General features: G+C 33.0%; 2 protein-coding genes across 7 annotated transcripts in view; both read right to left on the bottom strand.

Annotated features, from left to right (window-relative positions):
- Positions 1-276: 276 nt before the first annotated feature.
- On the bottom strand, positions 277-2,445 carry LOC149479278 (uncharacterized). 2 transcript variants are annotated; one of them, XM_089708015.1, is made up of 2 exons: positions 1,949-2,445; positions 277-884 (listed from the first exon to the last, which is right to left on the bottom strand). In XM_089708015.1, exons 1-2 carry the CDS (start codon positions 2,300-2,302, stop codon positions 363-365), a joined length of 876 nt encoding a protein of 291 aa, XP_089564141.1. In that variant the 5' UTR covers positions 2,303-2,445; the 3' UTR covers positions 277-362. The 2 variants fall into 2 exon arrangements, with proteins under 2 accessions (XP_089564141.1, XP_089564142.1); XM_089708016.1 differs by having other exon boundaries at positions 2,021-2,444.
- A 1,322-nt stretch (positions 2,446-3,767) lies between these two features.
- bnl (fibroblast growth factor branchless) overlaps positions 3,768-16,068 on the bottom strand; it is a 189,922-nt gene continuing 177,621 nt past the window's right edge. For 4 of the 5 annotated variants that reach the window (XM_089707879.1, XM_089707882.1, XM_089707880.1 and 1 more), the window contains exon 5: positions 3,768-7,454. In XM_089707879.1, the coding sequence (XP_089564005.1) occupies positions 6,975-7,454 (480 nt within the window). In that variant the 3' untranslated portion in view covers positions 3,768-6,974. The remainder of the gene's footprint in view (positions 7,455-16,068) is intronic. The other variant, XM_089707884.1, reaches the window with a different exon arrangement.

Here is a 16,068-nt window from a genome sequence, read left to right as displayed (position 1 = left end):
CTCTTTGTACGTTTTGTAGGGCGTTTTATTAATTAAAGTAATCATTAATTAATAAGATTGATTTATTTTTAAAACAAATTAGGGTTATGAGGCTAAAATAATTCAAGAAAACTACTAGTTAAAGAAAAAGTCAATCATTTGGTCCAAATGCAAGAAAAAAATTATAGTCTCGGATTATAGTAGAATAATCATTCTTATTTTAAAATTAAGGCTCACAAAGAGACTGCTTGGCTAATATCTTCTTGCCATAAAGAAAGAAAGAAAGAAGAAACACTATTTATATCAAACTCTTTACCTTTATTTAATAATATACAACAAAAAAACTTAAATCACTATAATCACATTTCTTTGGTATGAAAAAATTACTGATCCAATATGGGATCTTGCACTTCACTGGTTTCGTTAATCTGATGTACAATAACTTGTTCCGTCTGTACATCCATATCTTGTACAGAGTGTAGAATCACCCTTTTAACGGTCTCCATACTATCATATACACCATACTCCGCTTGCCACAGTATAGTTGTAATTAATTGCTGAATATTGCTTCTAGTTTGATTATTTTTGAGTTTCCTCAATTTATTGCTCACATATTCACCAAACACGCTATATTCGTCTTTCCGATTGTCGATTAATATTTGTTTGGAAACTTTGGGGATCCGTTGGTAGTTAGTTGTGCGAGGGGGTGTGGTGACCTCGCGTTTGATGGTTCTATACTTCATTTTCTTTTTCGGTGGCTGATACGCTTCTACAGTTTCAAATACTTCATCGTTTAACCATTCTTCATCGGAACCTCGGTTTTCCATCTGTTTCACGAGGTTTATCGTTGCTTCGGTATCGTCATCATGCTGATCTGTGTCCGTTTCATTTTCTAGTACATCCACCTGAAATGTAAGACAATTAAATTGTTTGTTGATATTTAGAAGTTGACGAGAATACAGCAAGTGTTTAAATGATAATAAAAAATAATAAATATCAAGAATAAGTGCATACCGAAAACAAAATAATATAAAATTTGAATATTGTTTAAAACTTCTATGTTTTCACCGTGCAAAACATAGTCATATTCTAGTTAGCAACCTTGAAAATATCTTATTAAAATAAACTCATAGTGATTATAAAGTTATACATCTAAATGCTATATAATATACTAGTGGTCCGCCACGGCTTCGCCCGTGGTACCTACATGTTTAAACTATCCTATCTCTCAAGTTGGATCGAACTGCACATGGTGTGCGAATTTTATTATAATCGGTTAAGTGGTTTAGGAGTCCATTGAGGACAAACATTGTGACACGAGATTTATATATATTAAGAAGTTATACATCTAAATGCTATATAATATACTAGTGGTCCGCCCCGGCTTCGCCCGTGGTACCTACATGTTTAAACTATCCTATCTCTCAAGTTGGATCGAACTGCACATGGTGTGCGAATTTTATTATAATCGGTTAAGTGGTTTAGGAGTCCATTGAGGACAAACATTGAGACACGAGATTTATATATATTAAGATGAGAAATTAAAATAGGTATAAGAAATTTCTCATAGGTATATTTGAAATATTGAAAATTCACAACATACAGATAATTTTTGAAAAAAACTGCTGTAAAAGTACCTATAAAGTAAGTAGTAACCTAAATTTTAGTTTGTTTACAAACTGTTTAATGATTCCTTGTTTTCTATACTAAGACCATTATCATCATTTAGTTAACTATCAATCCAAATTCATACTTAATTTTTTATTTAAGTTTAATGGTGATTGGATTCAATCCAATGGATTGTAATGTTAATCAAATCATAACAAAACCATATCGATTTTACGCTATGACAGGACTGGATATCGATCTTATCGATTGGTCATCACTATCATTTATAATCGATACAACAGTTAAGATAAAAAAACATTAACGTACACCTACAGGCTAATTACATAAACACATTGCGTACTTTTATAACAGGTATGCCACCCTCCTCGCCCATGCTATCTGGGTTCTTATTAACTGATATGGAATAACGTACGTTATCATTCTTGTAGTTTTTTGTGTATCTCTTCCTACGTGGAGTAGATCTCGATGTATGTGTAGCTTCATCGTCAGCCACTCGATAGCTATCTTCCAATGTTCCATTCTGTCCTAATTCCCATTGTATAGGATGTTTATTCACTAAATGCGTCCGCAAATTCGTTGTATTCCCAAAGTATTTGTATTGGCAATCACATAATTTACACACCACAGCTACACATCTTTTATTCTCTTCCAAGCGATCGAAAAATCGCCATACAAGGGACGATGTTTTCTTCATAATTATCGATTCCCGATTATCAATCAATTCGCCGTCGAATCTCTGATGTTAGGCCGAAACCGATTCTGTACGCGTATCGAATCGAGGAATTATTAAATTCACTTGAGACAAAATGGCGTCGATCGAATACAGCATCGAGTAAAGACGCAGATAATGTCATCGATAGCGGCTGTCAAAAAGTAGCGAGTGACACTGACAGAACTATCATTTTTGCAGTATACAGATTATATAATATATTGGATTTTCATGTGCTCAGATTGAATCTGGAAAATTAAGATTTATTTGTGTATGTACATGTACATAATAAAATTCTATTATGTCAGCAACGTAGTGAAGTGCAAAACCTTTGCTTATAGTTTATAAGTATGATATATAAAGTTGAATATGATGAGTTCTTTCATTTTTAGTTTTCATTCTATAAACTAAGGGCGTATTCAGAAAGAAAGCTTGAAACTTATAAGCGCTTATCGGCGCTTGTCATGTTCATATATTTTCCTGCGCGGGTTACCAGCACTGACAGGAAAATGACAAGAAAATATATGAACATGACAAGTGCCGATAAGCGCTTATAAGTTTCAAGCTTTCTTTCTGAATACGCCCATAATACCGTTTATGACGGATACCTAGGTTTGCAAAGAGTATGTAGAATAAGGCATTATGTACATTTACTTAGGCGAATGTCTCGATACCATTAATTTACAAATTATTTTTTGAAATAATATTCTTGTGTCAGTTGCCATAATCGGTAGTACCTAATTAGTAATGTTTCGGAGTCAGCTAAAAGGTATCTTTTTAATCTTAAGTATAAATGATATTCATCTTGTATGTAACCAATTAGGCATATTTTAAGACTGGTTGTCTATCAACATGTTGCAATGAAGATTTATAACTGCTAAGAGCTCTACGAATGTGAATTAATTTGAATAATAATGTGGATCTCCTTATTATTTAAACATTAGCAACAACCAGAAAGATTTAAAGTGCAAATCAGCATATTTAACTTGTATATAAAGACCGTGAATTTCACAGTGATCTATGATATTACATAGATATCTCACTTTCATTATTCTACCTACTACAGTTCTACTACATAACATAAGATTAGTTAAGTAGATAATATTATGCTTGAGTCGTTTCTCTCTACAATATATACCTAATATTTCTGTTTAAAAATATATAGGTAGGTATGTTCTCAATATAACCGGACTACAATTATTATGTTACATATTGGTCTTGATTTTAGTGTACCTAGGTACCTTGTTCATTCAGAGTAAGCAAAATTACTTATGAAAATCGATCGGTGAAACAATACGATTAGGAGGTAAGTTAAGATACCCATTTCTTTTTCCTATCTCTACTATTTTTTCTTATACTTTATAGCAATATCTACCTATATTATAGATTTTATTTATAAAGGTGTAGGTACTTATAAACTAAATAGGTTTCAAAATAAAACATCGTACAATATTCAAAGAATCATTTTATTTATTCTCGGTATAAGAGGCTGTAAAAAGTTATTGTCTAAAGTTTCGATCATTCTTTTGGTAAGTCTACTTATTCTGGCAAATTTTGTTATTGTGAGCCGAAACCTCTGGATATTCTATCGCACGACTCAACATGAAGTAGTAATTGTTGCCGCCAGTCGTGCAATATTTTTTTTAAATTCTGATGAATTGATAATCGATTCGATTAATCGACATTATGCTATATCGATAATAAAGGTTTGCTCGAATATTTGTAAAAAATACCTAATATCACTTCTACAATAATCGGATCGAACTAAGTGTTCATAATTCCTTATGAGTACATTTTAAACCTATTATTGCTAGTTATATTGTATGTACACTGAATTCGATCGAATTTTCGTCGAAATGGTCCTTCGAGGATGATTCTGTTTTATGTTATTTATTCGAGAGCACTATCGATTAAGCATTATGAGTCCATTTGCGTCACGAATACCGGTATATTAATGTAAAAATGTAAAGATATCGAAATTAATTAAGTAATACTGTTTGACCCAAGTTTTACCCGTCTCGAACTTCGAGAAACAGGCTTAGGAGCCATAAATTGGTGGGTACAAGCTAAGCTTTCGATACATTTTTCACTACTATATCCAATTCTTTACCCCTTCTCTCTTGACCATAAGTTGCAAATAGATAAATTACTTTAATAAACTGTTAGGACTCTACTGTCCTAAATAATATTGAAATGTTAACAGTATACTTTATTAAAAAAATCTGTCTTTATTAACTTCATAAAATAATTTTGTATACTCGGTGTTTCGTGATCGAAATATTTTTAAATCGTTTTAAAATGCAACTATATGGCCCCAACTCCTTGCGGCTCAATTACCATGCTATGTATTACGATTCTTGGAACTTCTAAGGAGTATTATAATATTATAATACATATATTGACCGACTCCTGTTAAATCCCTTATCAGATAATAGACAATTATTACAAATTACTATTGACAGATAAAACTATTAAAAGTAGGGGTATTATGGCACATGTATAAATAACAAAAATAACATTTATTTTTACATTGACAAGGTAGGTACTATGATTTGAAAATTCGCGCGAAACTCGAAAATTTGTGTTCTTAAAAACTTGTCCATAGATTATTAAAACCATAGAGAATATAGATAATTTTTAAGAATATTTTCGAGCACGCGTATGAGATTTATATAGTGTTGCCATACGTCTGAAAGGAATCAAAATTCAAATAACCACGTATAATCGAATGATGAAAATACAAAGTCTTACGACAAAGTTTATTTGATAGAAAATTATAAAACTAGTTATTTAATCGAGATGTTTCACGATGCACCAATACTGTTTCTAGGCTAAAAGAACGATATTTACAAAAAATAATAGCGTATCGATTACTAAAATCGATTATAAACATGTATTGAATGACGAGTTGATTCAGGATGTTTTGATAAAAATGTGGTTAAATGCTTTACATAGTACATTACGTCGTTTTCATTTTCCACAACAAGACATAATAAATAACTTGATATCATCCTTCTTATATACTTATGTAGGTACAATCATAAAGCTTGTTACTATGAATATTCATTACTTTTGAATATTTATAATCAGCGGACCATTAATTCTTATTGTTATGCACTACAAATCGATTAATAGGTATACGTTTATTTGTATCGAATGAATTTTGAATTAACATTCATAGAAACGGTCCGCTAATTTTTTAATGATACATACATACCAAGAACATAAATCGAATGCGAGGGATCTATACAGAATGTATTCGTGTAATAATATCTATTTATTCATTCACAATATTCATCCATACAAACAATACAAATAACATATCGTTACAGAACGGAGTTATAAATATAATACACATAAAATTGGCTCACTAACATTACAAGCGTATGTCATCCTACTATCTACATCGGATGGAACTAAGGGGTCAAGAGAATTAAAACATCAACTAAAACGTTAACAAAATACGACTTTCTCTATGGAAAATAAAATAAATAATTTACAAATTACATACACGTTTTATAACTAACTACTAATAGTCACTTCGTCGCCGTTAAATTTTATCACTAATTCATTTTTTTGGGCGGACGGAAGCGAAGGATTTTGCGCGCGAAATGGCGAACGTTCGAATCGAGTCACAGATAAATAAAATCGATCGCTTCGCGTCCATCGCAACTTAAATTTAACAGAAGCATGCCGCCGCCGCACTTTACACTATCATAGCCTATTCCAAAACCGACGGTACCTACATTACTCAGTCATATATTTTCAGTCAATTTCTTATGAAAATACACCCAACACATCCGTCTAAGTACAAAAACATTTCTTCGATCCATGTTCGCAACTAATGGACTCGTCATAACATTAATATAGACAATATTCGAGTCGTTCGTACGGGACGGGCTTCGAGATATTCGGATCTGATAACCGCGTATAACGGAATACGACGGCCGCACAGCGTCCATTAACGGATCACTTAGACTTAATTAAATAAGAGACGCTTAGGAAATCGATTCGGATGATATACGAATAATAAACAGACGCGTGATTCGGTCGAAAGGTTAGAATAGACGAGAGGAACAGTGGGCCGGGTCAGCCGAGCTCGCGCTCCACCGCCGCCCATTTGCCGCGAACACGGATCGTCCTTCCCCTAACACAGTTCCACATTACCAAACATCAATCTCGACTCGTTTAAACGAATTCATTAGACATTACATAAGTTATCGATAACATCTATGTTAATAATTTCATGATAACTAAGACGATTGGAATCCGATACGACTACGTTAAAGCGAACTAGGAATATAAATTGAGATAGATAATTTCAGTAGCTTTGGTAGAGTAATATCATACGATGACGACGATAAATGCAACGTCACGAATTGTTGAGTATTTAATTGGGAAATGCTAATCGGACTGCGGTCGCTGGACATTACAGACATAGTCCTTTCGCGGTGAAACATCAGCGGACCGCAGTCGCAAGGGGTAACGATCAACGAGTCTGGGGCGCGCGTCGCCCGTTTCATTCGGCGTGCGAATATCAAGAGCCATTCCTTCGGAAGGGCGTTGAGTGGGAATGATAAGAGATTCTCGCGCGTAAGTGTGGAACGGTGCTAGTGTGCGAGCGCCACGGCGGCCCCGACCGCGAGCAGCGACCGGCTCACGCGTGACCGGTCGCCGACCGAAAAAACTCCGCGTCCGTCGTGGACATCGTCGACATGGTGGACTCGTCCCAACCCTCCGTGGTCGTCGAGGTGGTGCCGTTCGCGTGTTTCCGCCGCGCTTTCGGGTGCCGCTTCTTTTTCGGATCGTTCGCTTTCTTGTGCTTGCGCTTCCTCATGTTCTGCTTCTGCACCCGCCGCTGGCAGTTCCGGTGGAAAGGCGGCGGGCGCTTCAGCTTGCCGCGGTGCCGGCGCGGTGGGCACTGCGCCTGCTTGGGCCCCTCCCAGCGCTTGGTCAGCGTGAGCGCGTACCCGGACAGGTTGCCCAGCGGCCGGCTGAGCGGGATCTGCGTCCGCCGCGCCTTGCCCCGGTTGTCGAGCGCCAGAAACGTCTTCTTGTCGCCTCGTATCCGCGAGTACGTGTTGTAATTGTTCTCCTCTATATACTCATCGAACACACAGTCGTCCGTGAGATCCTTCTGGAACAAAAGAAATCCAGTTTTAGTTATCGATCTAATTCATGAATTATTTTTGTAAAGTCAATCATTACTGTTATGCGACAAGTTTCTCGTCCAATTTGCGAGCTGAGTAAAATTAATACAGTTTAAACGGTACAGTTGTGTTACAATTTTAGTTTTAGATTTATAACGAGCGAAAGCGCCTCCGAGCTATTAGGGCAGAATGATCAAAGAGTTTCTATTATCTACTTCTAAAGATAGCTCGATAAAGCTGTCGCCCGGTCGGCATAGACTTTACACATATTACCGCGAGGAATTCGAACAGTTGTCTTTAAATTGGTCTATCATGAAGATCCTTGTTATCCGAACGAGTCGGTGTGGTAACTAAAGAAATTGTCCGTCGCATTCATAAATATGTATAAGAGAATTGCCGCAAGTCGTACTAATGTATCGCAAATTGTGCCACGACTCAGCATTAGCTTCGAATACGTTGTTTTCAATCGGCTCTATTCCTTGATATATAGCGATTGGCCGCCGGTTTAATATTATTTCGCAGATTTATTGCGGTGGCAATTTATTTATCGGAAGTCTTTTGAATTATTAGGTTCAGAATAGGCTACATTAGCAATATTATAAAATACTAGCGGTCCGCCCCGGCTTCGCCCGTGGTACATATGAAAAATAGATGTTGGCCGATTCTCAGACTTATCCGATATGCACAGAAAATTTCATGAGAATCGGTCCACCCGTTTCGGAGGAGTATGCAGACTAACATTGTGACACGAGAATTTTATATATATAAGATAAAGGCACCAACATTGCATTTAACACGTAAGATTCTTGTTTATAAATAATTAGACTCCTACGCCATTAGGAAGTCTGTCTGGTCGTAAACAAGTCCCAGACTTTAACTAGTAATTTTGTATAAATAATAGAATTTCATCTCGGAGTTACCCGTATTTATCATGCAAAACGTTGGACCCCCCGCAGCGAATCCTGCAGGGCAAATTAGCGCTAGTTTTGCTACACCACGCCAGAGGTCACTATACTCATATGCACGAAAAGGAATTATATTCGTATTTATAATCTGTGAAGACAACGCGAATGTCCGTAAAATGGAACGTCACGGTAATGGCGGGAGAAAACTTGTCAAGGTGTTGTTTATGGTCGAAGGAAATAATGCTCAAGCATAAATTCTATTTTAATGTCGTGTAATAAAGATTATGGGATACATATTTTGCGTTAAATTTATTATAAATGAAGTTATTAGTAACCACCATTATACCTAAATATGTTTTAAACTAATAATGGGTAATCAATTTGAAGAGCCTCATTGAAAGGGAATTACCTATACCAATTCAATTTATCTTATGCAATTATCTTAAAAGACAATATTGAAGGATAAATTTAAACAGATTTTGCTTATGTAATAGGAACTGATTCAACTGCTTCTGTTGTGTTTTATTTCTTACTTCTTCTTGTACTTTAACAAATAAAGAGCATAAAAATAATCGTAACAGAAATAAGTCACCAACGGGAAAACTATCCTTTAATTGAAATCATTGTAAAATTACTTAAAAATCAGCGGTTATATAAGTTTTTATGGATTTACAACTTTAACAGTAGTCTTAAGACTAGGCAGTCTATAAAAAAAAACATTCTTGTCTATGAACAATTTAGCGGGAAACATGCGGGAAACTAAACTCTCTACCACGTTATAAGTAATCTATTTTTAGCACAGATTATATTATATCAAATGCTATTACAATACTTCTTTGTATACGAATCTATTTATACGATCAATTGCGAAGGTTTTATTTGACTATTATTAAACATAAATAAACATAGGTCGTAATATAATCTGATACCTTGCTATTCTCGATACGGTGATATAAATAAACGGACACAATTACATTACTTCACCGACGATAATTCCATTTTACTTTATAATAAACTTCTCAAGCGAAAGTCGTACAGACGGACAAATAGACAACGAATGCACATTTGCATATTTGGAGAATTGATGTGAACGGTCTATGTTGTATTTAAGTATTATTTATTTAGTTGTAACTGAATTTGTTTCTCGTTAACTGTGGATAGATCAAGGATGTCCTTATTAATTTTATAGGCTTTAAAACCAATATTATAAAAAGATTTTGTCTTAAGAGTAATGAGTAATAACCGAACTTAAAAGCTCAAAGATTATGAAACATTAATTTGTTAACAGCCTGTAGAAACCTACTTTATTTTCTACTGTTTTTTTTTAATATCTTTAGATAACCGTGCAATCATATGACCGAGATCAAGCCTTAGAACTGAATTTCAATCCTTTAAAAAGCTAACCTAGAAAATATTAATTTCATATCGAGGTTTAAAATGAAAAGAAGGTTTATTCCTTCAATAAGTATTCTGTAGGTACTTATGATTTTTGTTCGCTTCCGCGTGTAGTTATCCACCATACAATCTTCCCGAATAACTATTACGGGAAACGTCGCCAATCAATTATAGGGAATATTACTAAAGATCGTGTTTAATGTTTATCATTTTATGTAATCCGTGTGTTTGTTTACTTTTGCATCTAACAGCACATAATAAATTAGTCCCAAACTTGACTACCACGCGTTCTTAAATTAAGAAAATAAATCTATTTATATTTTTATGTTTTTGACGCTACAAATTGCTAGCAGATTAGACATTTCTAGTATTTCCCGTTGCTAAAATTGTATAACATAGATTTGAAAATATACTGAAGACGAACATACAAACCGGCTAAACAAAATCATCCTTTTGGTGATAATCAGTTAATTAAGACAGATACTATTCTATTAGAATTGACTACAAATATGCACAGATTTAAAAAAAGATACTGCTACAGACAATCTGTCAAAATTTTTGAACTATAAGTTCATTTAAAGACTCTTGATTTAGACAAAGTTTTATAACGCATCTAATCTAAACAGAAAAATTAACATCACTCATCCACTATTTTTCTACGTCAATCGAAACGTATTCATTTATTAAGATTTTAATATTCAACGACAACTTGCGGAACCCAATTTAAATACATACTAATTAAGACATTTATAACTAAGTGGTTTATTAATCGCTCTATATTATTCCAAAATTTTATCTTATCACGACTATTATACCCTATTTCGTAAAATAGTTCGAAGACGTCGGAAAAATTTGTTCATAACGATCGACTAGAGATTGATGAGTTCGATATCGATTGTCGATAAAATTTCTAATTGTGTATTGTTTATTTGACGCACGTAATTGGAAGTCTTTGTCTCGAGATAAGTATACGATTAAACTTATAAGTATAGTTTGAACAATTTGATGGAATATGTTAATCTGTTTCATCATCATACCATCATAGATACTGTTAATATTTCGTGAGTATTATATACGTAAAATGGTTACTTAATTGTGTAATTGAAACTTTAATAATAAATAAATTCTTTCTACATTTGAAACATAATACTAAATAAAGGTAGTGTTTGAAGTATGTACTTATTAAATAGCTACTGATTGACAAATGGTTACTATAAGTCATAATTTTGTTATACATATTAGGTAATAAAATAGAAGCTAATTTTCTTCTTGCTTTATAAAATACGCTATTTATTAAAAAGATGTATCGGCTAAATCGTATCTATTTGTGGTTATATAATTAACTATGTCGTCATTTATATTCACATCACATAAAAGCGTAGATTTACAGCTCTCAGACTTACTAATTTAATACTTTATGACACAAGATTTAAACTCAATAGTTAATATCAAGCAACACTTTCTCAAGAGGTAAACACGCGACCGCTGACCGTCTGCATAATTCAGATTCCCACAATTCCAGAAAGCTACGTATATTTTCAGACAAGCACATTCTAATAGAATATGCAAATGCTTTCGATGTTATGTTTACATTTATTTAGCAAACTATAAATCTACAACCCGCGGGTCAAGCGGTAAGAATCATCGATAACTCGATAAGCTATCGATAAAGGACAATAGGGCATCACTACGCTTATCTCTGTCGATCTTTAGAATCGATTGACGACTGCGAACGTTGTATCTTCGTAAGGATTTCAATTTAGGAGTCCATTTTGTATACACGGCCAATCTTGTCATGTGTCAATATAGACGATCGTAAAATTAAACTAGTCTGCTGACGGCAGACGCCAGGATATGCTCGTCATATACGTTTTATAGTTATGTAATTATTCATGAAAGGATTCGTGCTTGTAAAAATGTGTGCGCGCGTTTATATTTTTGAAGATTTGTAAATTATTATAATATTTTGGTATTTATGCTTAAAATATGGTTAGAAGTAACTCTTAAGTATCATTTTTTTATACGCGATGTAAACATTGTTTAAATGATAGGATTAAATAAATCACAGAGAAATAAAATATTTATTAAATAATTTAAGAACGAAGATTTAATATAAATATCAAAATGTCTATCAATGGTAGAAGTTTAAAAAACTGCGTTGAAATATTTATAATTGAATGCTCTTAACTTCAGTCAGTATTCATTTTTATTACCATAGCATTAACATTAAAATATTATAAAAGCCTCATAAATAACTGTAGGATTTAAAACAAGTTTTGATTTGTAAACAAATTGGTTAAATAATAAATACATTAAACAAAAATGTTGATAATTAACATTTATTACGGCGTAATTGGTATCTCAAGTTTACTTTATTACGGTAATTAAATATTTAGTTTAGCATATTTTTTAACTTTACTTTTAACTATACTGAAATGGCTTTCTTTGCATTCGATCACATTTTTGTAATAAAAATTTGAAAACTTCGGTTTAGTAGGTATAACAGTTGATTTTGATTCCATAATGCACTAATCAAATTGTTTTTAAAAGTAAAGTGAAATTGGAATATCAGATGGTTATTTTATATTTAATTTTGCTTTATATACGCGACTGTATTCATCTATTAATAAATCGGACGTTTCGTAAAATTTACGGCGTGCTTGGTCACGGACAGACTGAGAGACTGTAACATGTCCTGCAGATAATATTTTAAGTTAAGTAATATCACCTATTCAAAATTAAATATACATATAATAAATCGCGTTTTAAATCCGTCAGAAGATCCTAAATTAGCGTATAAAAATACCACAGCTCCATAATACAGGTTAGACAAATACTCGTGGGAAAACTTATAAATCTAGAAGGCCGTTGATAACGATCACCAAAATCGCGAACCAATAAAAACTTAATCTCCTTTTTATAATCTTTCGGAGTCTCAAAGGAATGGGATAAATTAACACTAGATTCGCAGACGACAGTTTTAACTAACAAATATGTAGGAAATAACTATAACGCTTGACAAAACCGTATTTACCTGGAATTTTATATAGCCCATCGATCTTTGTATCCACCGCTTCGGGGAAATGATGACAATCGGCCCTGTTGACCACACTTATTAGGTAAGGGTTAGTTCGGCGCCATTTTCAACTTTTTACGCATCGTGTGTCATTCATGTTTTTCCCACCGATTCTTGTTCCTTTTTCAAACCCAAATAGTAGGCGAAGGACTAGAGCGTATACAGCCAAATTTTTATCGAGATTAGAAGAAAACTAATTATTATGAATTCAAATTCTATAAATTGTTACCATTTTATGTCATGTTGACATAAATTGATACAATCAAGTCAAATTGTTACAAATGGTTATAAAATATAGACATAGCTGGTTAATAGTAATTTATTACTCCAAGTTATTTTTACCACTCTATTTAGTGAGGGAGTACTAAAATCCGTATGCTAAATTAGGTACTACACTAATTTACGCGCTTCGGGAGTTATTTATCCCGTAATAAATACGTCAATTACGCGGTTCTAGACGAGACAGATTTACGCGGGGTTGCCTGCGTAAAAATATTGTCCTACTAATGTTGCATCTTGTTTTTGAATTGAGTTAATAAAATGAGTTTTACTTTGAATCATCTGTTAATTGGACTTCATTTTATTTGAAAATATGTAGATACTTAGTCAACGTTTATGTGTAGAGATATTTTAATTGATGTGTGATTAAGATATTTATTTGAAAGCATTGGTTATTATTATGTAATCGTATATAATATGTATCAGTAGTTTGTTTATTGACGTTCGATAATAAATTAACTTTTAGGTACCTAGATTGTTTGAATGAAGTTACTTATAAGGAAGCAAAAATCTTCAATGTTCTATCTTAGTTTAATTTAAATAAATTAAATATATTATATATAATTTATTTAAATTAAATATTAAATATATAACATATAGTATTGGTTATAATAATGTTACTGCTATAATACACTAACATTTCAAAGCGTTTGTATCTATAACGAAGCTGTGCAAAAAAACGCAATTGAAACCACGAATGATGTGGGTAATATTTTTAAGAGCGGAATATTTTTTATCATAATTTAAAACATAGACTAAAGAGGATATAATTTATAAAACACACAAACTACAAATCACACATGATAATATCTAAGTTCTAAAGTCTATCTGCATAATTACGTTAAACCTAGGCAATAACAAGAGCCTAGTGCATAATAACATTAATTTGCTAAACCAATAATAATGCTATTCGGGTTTTAATGATAGGTGTGTTTTTGCTCGTCTCGCTCGAAACTGAATTATTCATACACTTTTGACTTGCAAATTGAGAAAGTATTTGTTCAATATAAACGCTTTTTTGGTTCACGATTCGAAGTGAATTTCATTAAAATTGTACTGAATGTTGATTTTATCAATGAATTCGACGTTGATTTAATTATCTTTAAGGAAATACATTTACTTGCAAATTTGATACAAATGAATAATCTTTATGAAGGTGACTGAAATTCCAAAGATTTTGTGCGTGGAAAAGAATATATTATATTTTATCTTATTCATTACCTACTATATATTAAATAGGTATAGGATATAGAAATAAGATATTTCTTGCAAAATTAAATTACTTTTAAAGTTTATGAAATAGCTAGCTGTGCCCCGCGGTTTTACTCGCAGTGCTCCGCTCCTGTTTGTACTAGCGTGCTTTTCTAATTGCTTTTGCTATCTAACACGTAAATAATTTTTCAAATCGGACCAGTTGTTCCTGAGCTTAGCGCGTTCAAACAAACAAACAAACAAACTCTTCAGCTTTATAATGTTAATATAGTAAAGACTATGTTTTAAAAGTAATACCACAGACTAATAATAATATACTACGTATACAAGTAATACAGTTTAGTAAATTATGCTTTTTGCATTATTAATTCTTATTAATGTACAATATGAAACAACATCTCTATAATAACATACACCGTGACTAATCATAAAACATCATCTCTAAACCGTTTACAAATAATTAGCAATAAATATATTTGAAGGCTAATAATTTTTTATCATAACTTAAATACTAGATTCAAATCTAGAACTTAATTTCCTGCACAGCCATACGCCCATTTAGTTCGGTCTAGTAATTAGTAGGTATCCTAACACATCATTATATTGAAGGCATAATAATAGTGGTTTAAATTAGCCTTGTTTTTGCTTAAAAATATTTAGGTTTTTAAATCGATTATTTATTCATAGGTTGAGAGGTCACTGGTTAAGGTAAATTCTAATGTTTAATATGACTAGGTATACTTTATTCATGGACGTATAAAAAAAGACGGACGGTATATCGCCTAAACATTGAGTGAAGCCTAGTAATGGCGGCGAAACATCCATGTGTGTGTGCCATGTTGCCATGGCAACAGCTGTGTTGATGACAATGGCGGCTGTATTTTTTCTATAAATTTTGCCGTAATAATTTTGTCATTAAAACATAAAAGAAATAACTTGCTTCCCTGTGGAATGTAATCCCTTGTGATTTGTTATTTAAAATTGTACTGTTGCGACACCATTTAACCACGCAAGCGGCAAGACGGCATTTTAAATATTTTTTGTGAAACAGTGACGCAGTTAATCAGTCGGTAGTTCACGACGTAATGGCGGCCGACTAGCTTACTATGGTGAGAGTGTGTGCGTGTTTATTGTCTTTACACGATCGCTAGCTTACTATGGTGGCTTCACGTTGTTAGTTCGTAATACGGCGTCCGTCTTTTTTTATACGTCCATGACTTTATTTTTTTATTATTATTATACTGTAAGGAAATGAAATACTTATGGTAAACTAGCTATGCCGAAATTCAGTGTATTGCGTATTTGGTTAAACTCTACATCCCCACTATAATACATACATATTATAAATGCGAAAGTAACTCTGTCTGTTACGCTTTCAACCGATTTTGATGAAACTTGGCACAGAAAATCTTTAAACCCTGAGAAAGAACATAGGCTACCTTTTATCAAAACACCACGCGGGTGAAGCCGCGGGCGGAAGCTATTTGCTATTAAGCAAGTATTTAAAAACAAAGAAAATATGATCTGGACGAGAAAATTGAATTAATTAATTATTGTAGGTTTATTGCTACACCTATGTTAATAATTAAAAAAAGTTTAGTATGGACATAGATTAGCAAAAAAAAACAGTGTATAAATGGTGTATAATCTTTTTTTTTTCACCAATGTCAAAGCTGAAACATTATCGATTTGACAGATTATAAAAACTTTATGGCCGCATTATTTTTAACGTCA

The sequence above is a fragment of the Colias philodice genome, chromosome 20 (assembly GCF_061535455.1).
Source record: "Colias philodice isolate Cphi_HAF_F1 chromosome 20, ilColPhil1 Martin Lab GWU primary, whole genome shotgun sequence".
NCBI lineage: Eukaryota > Metazoa > Arthropoda > Insecta > Lepidoptera > Pieridae > Colias > Colias philodice.
This window is presented reverse-complemented; position numbering and strand designations above follow the sequence as displayed.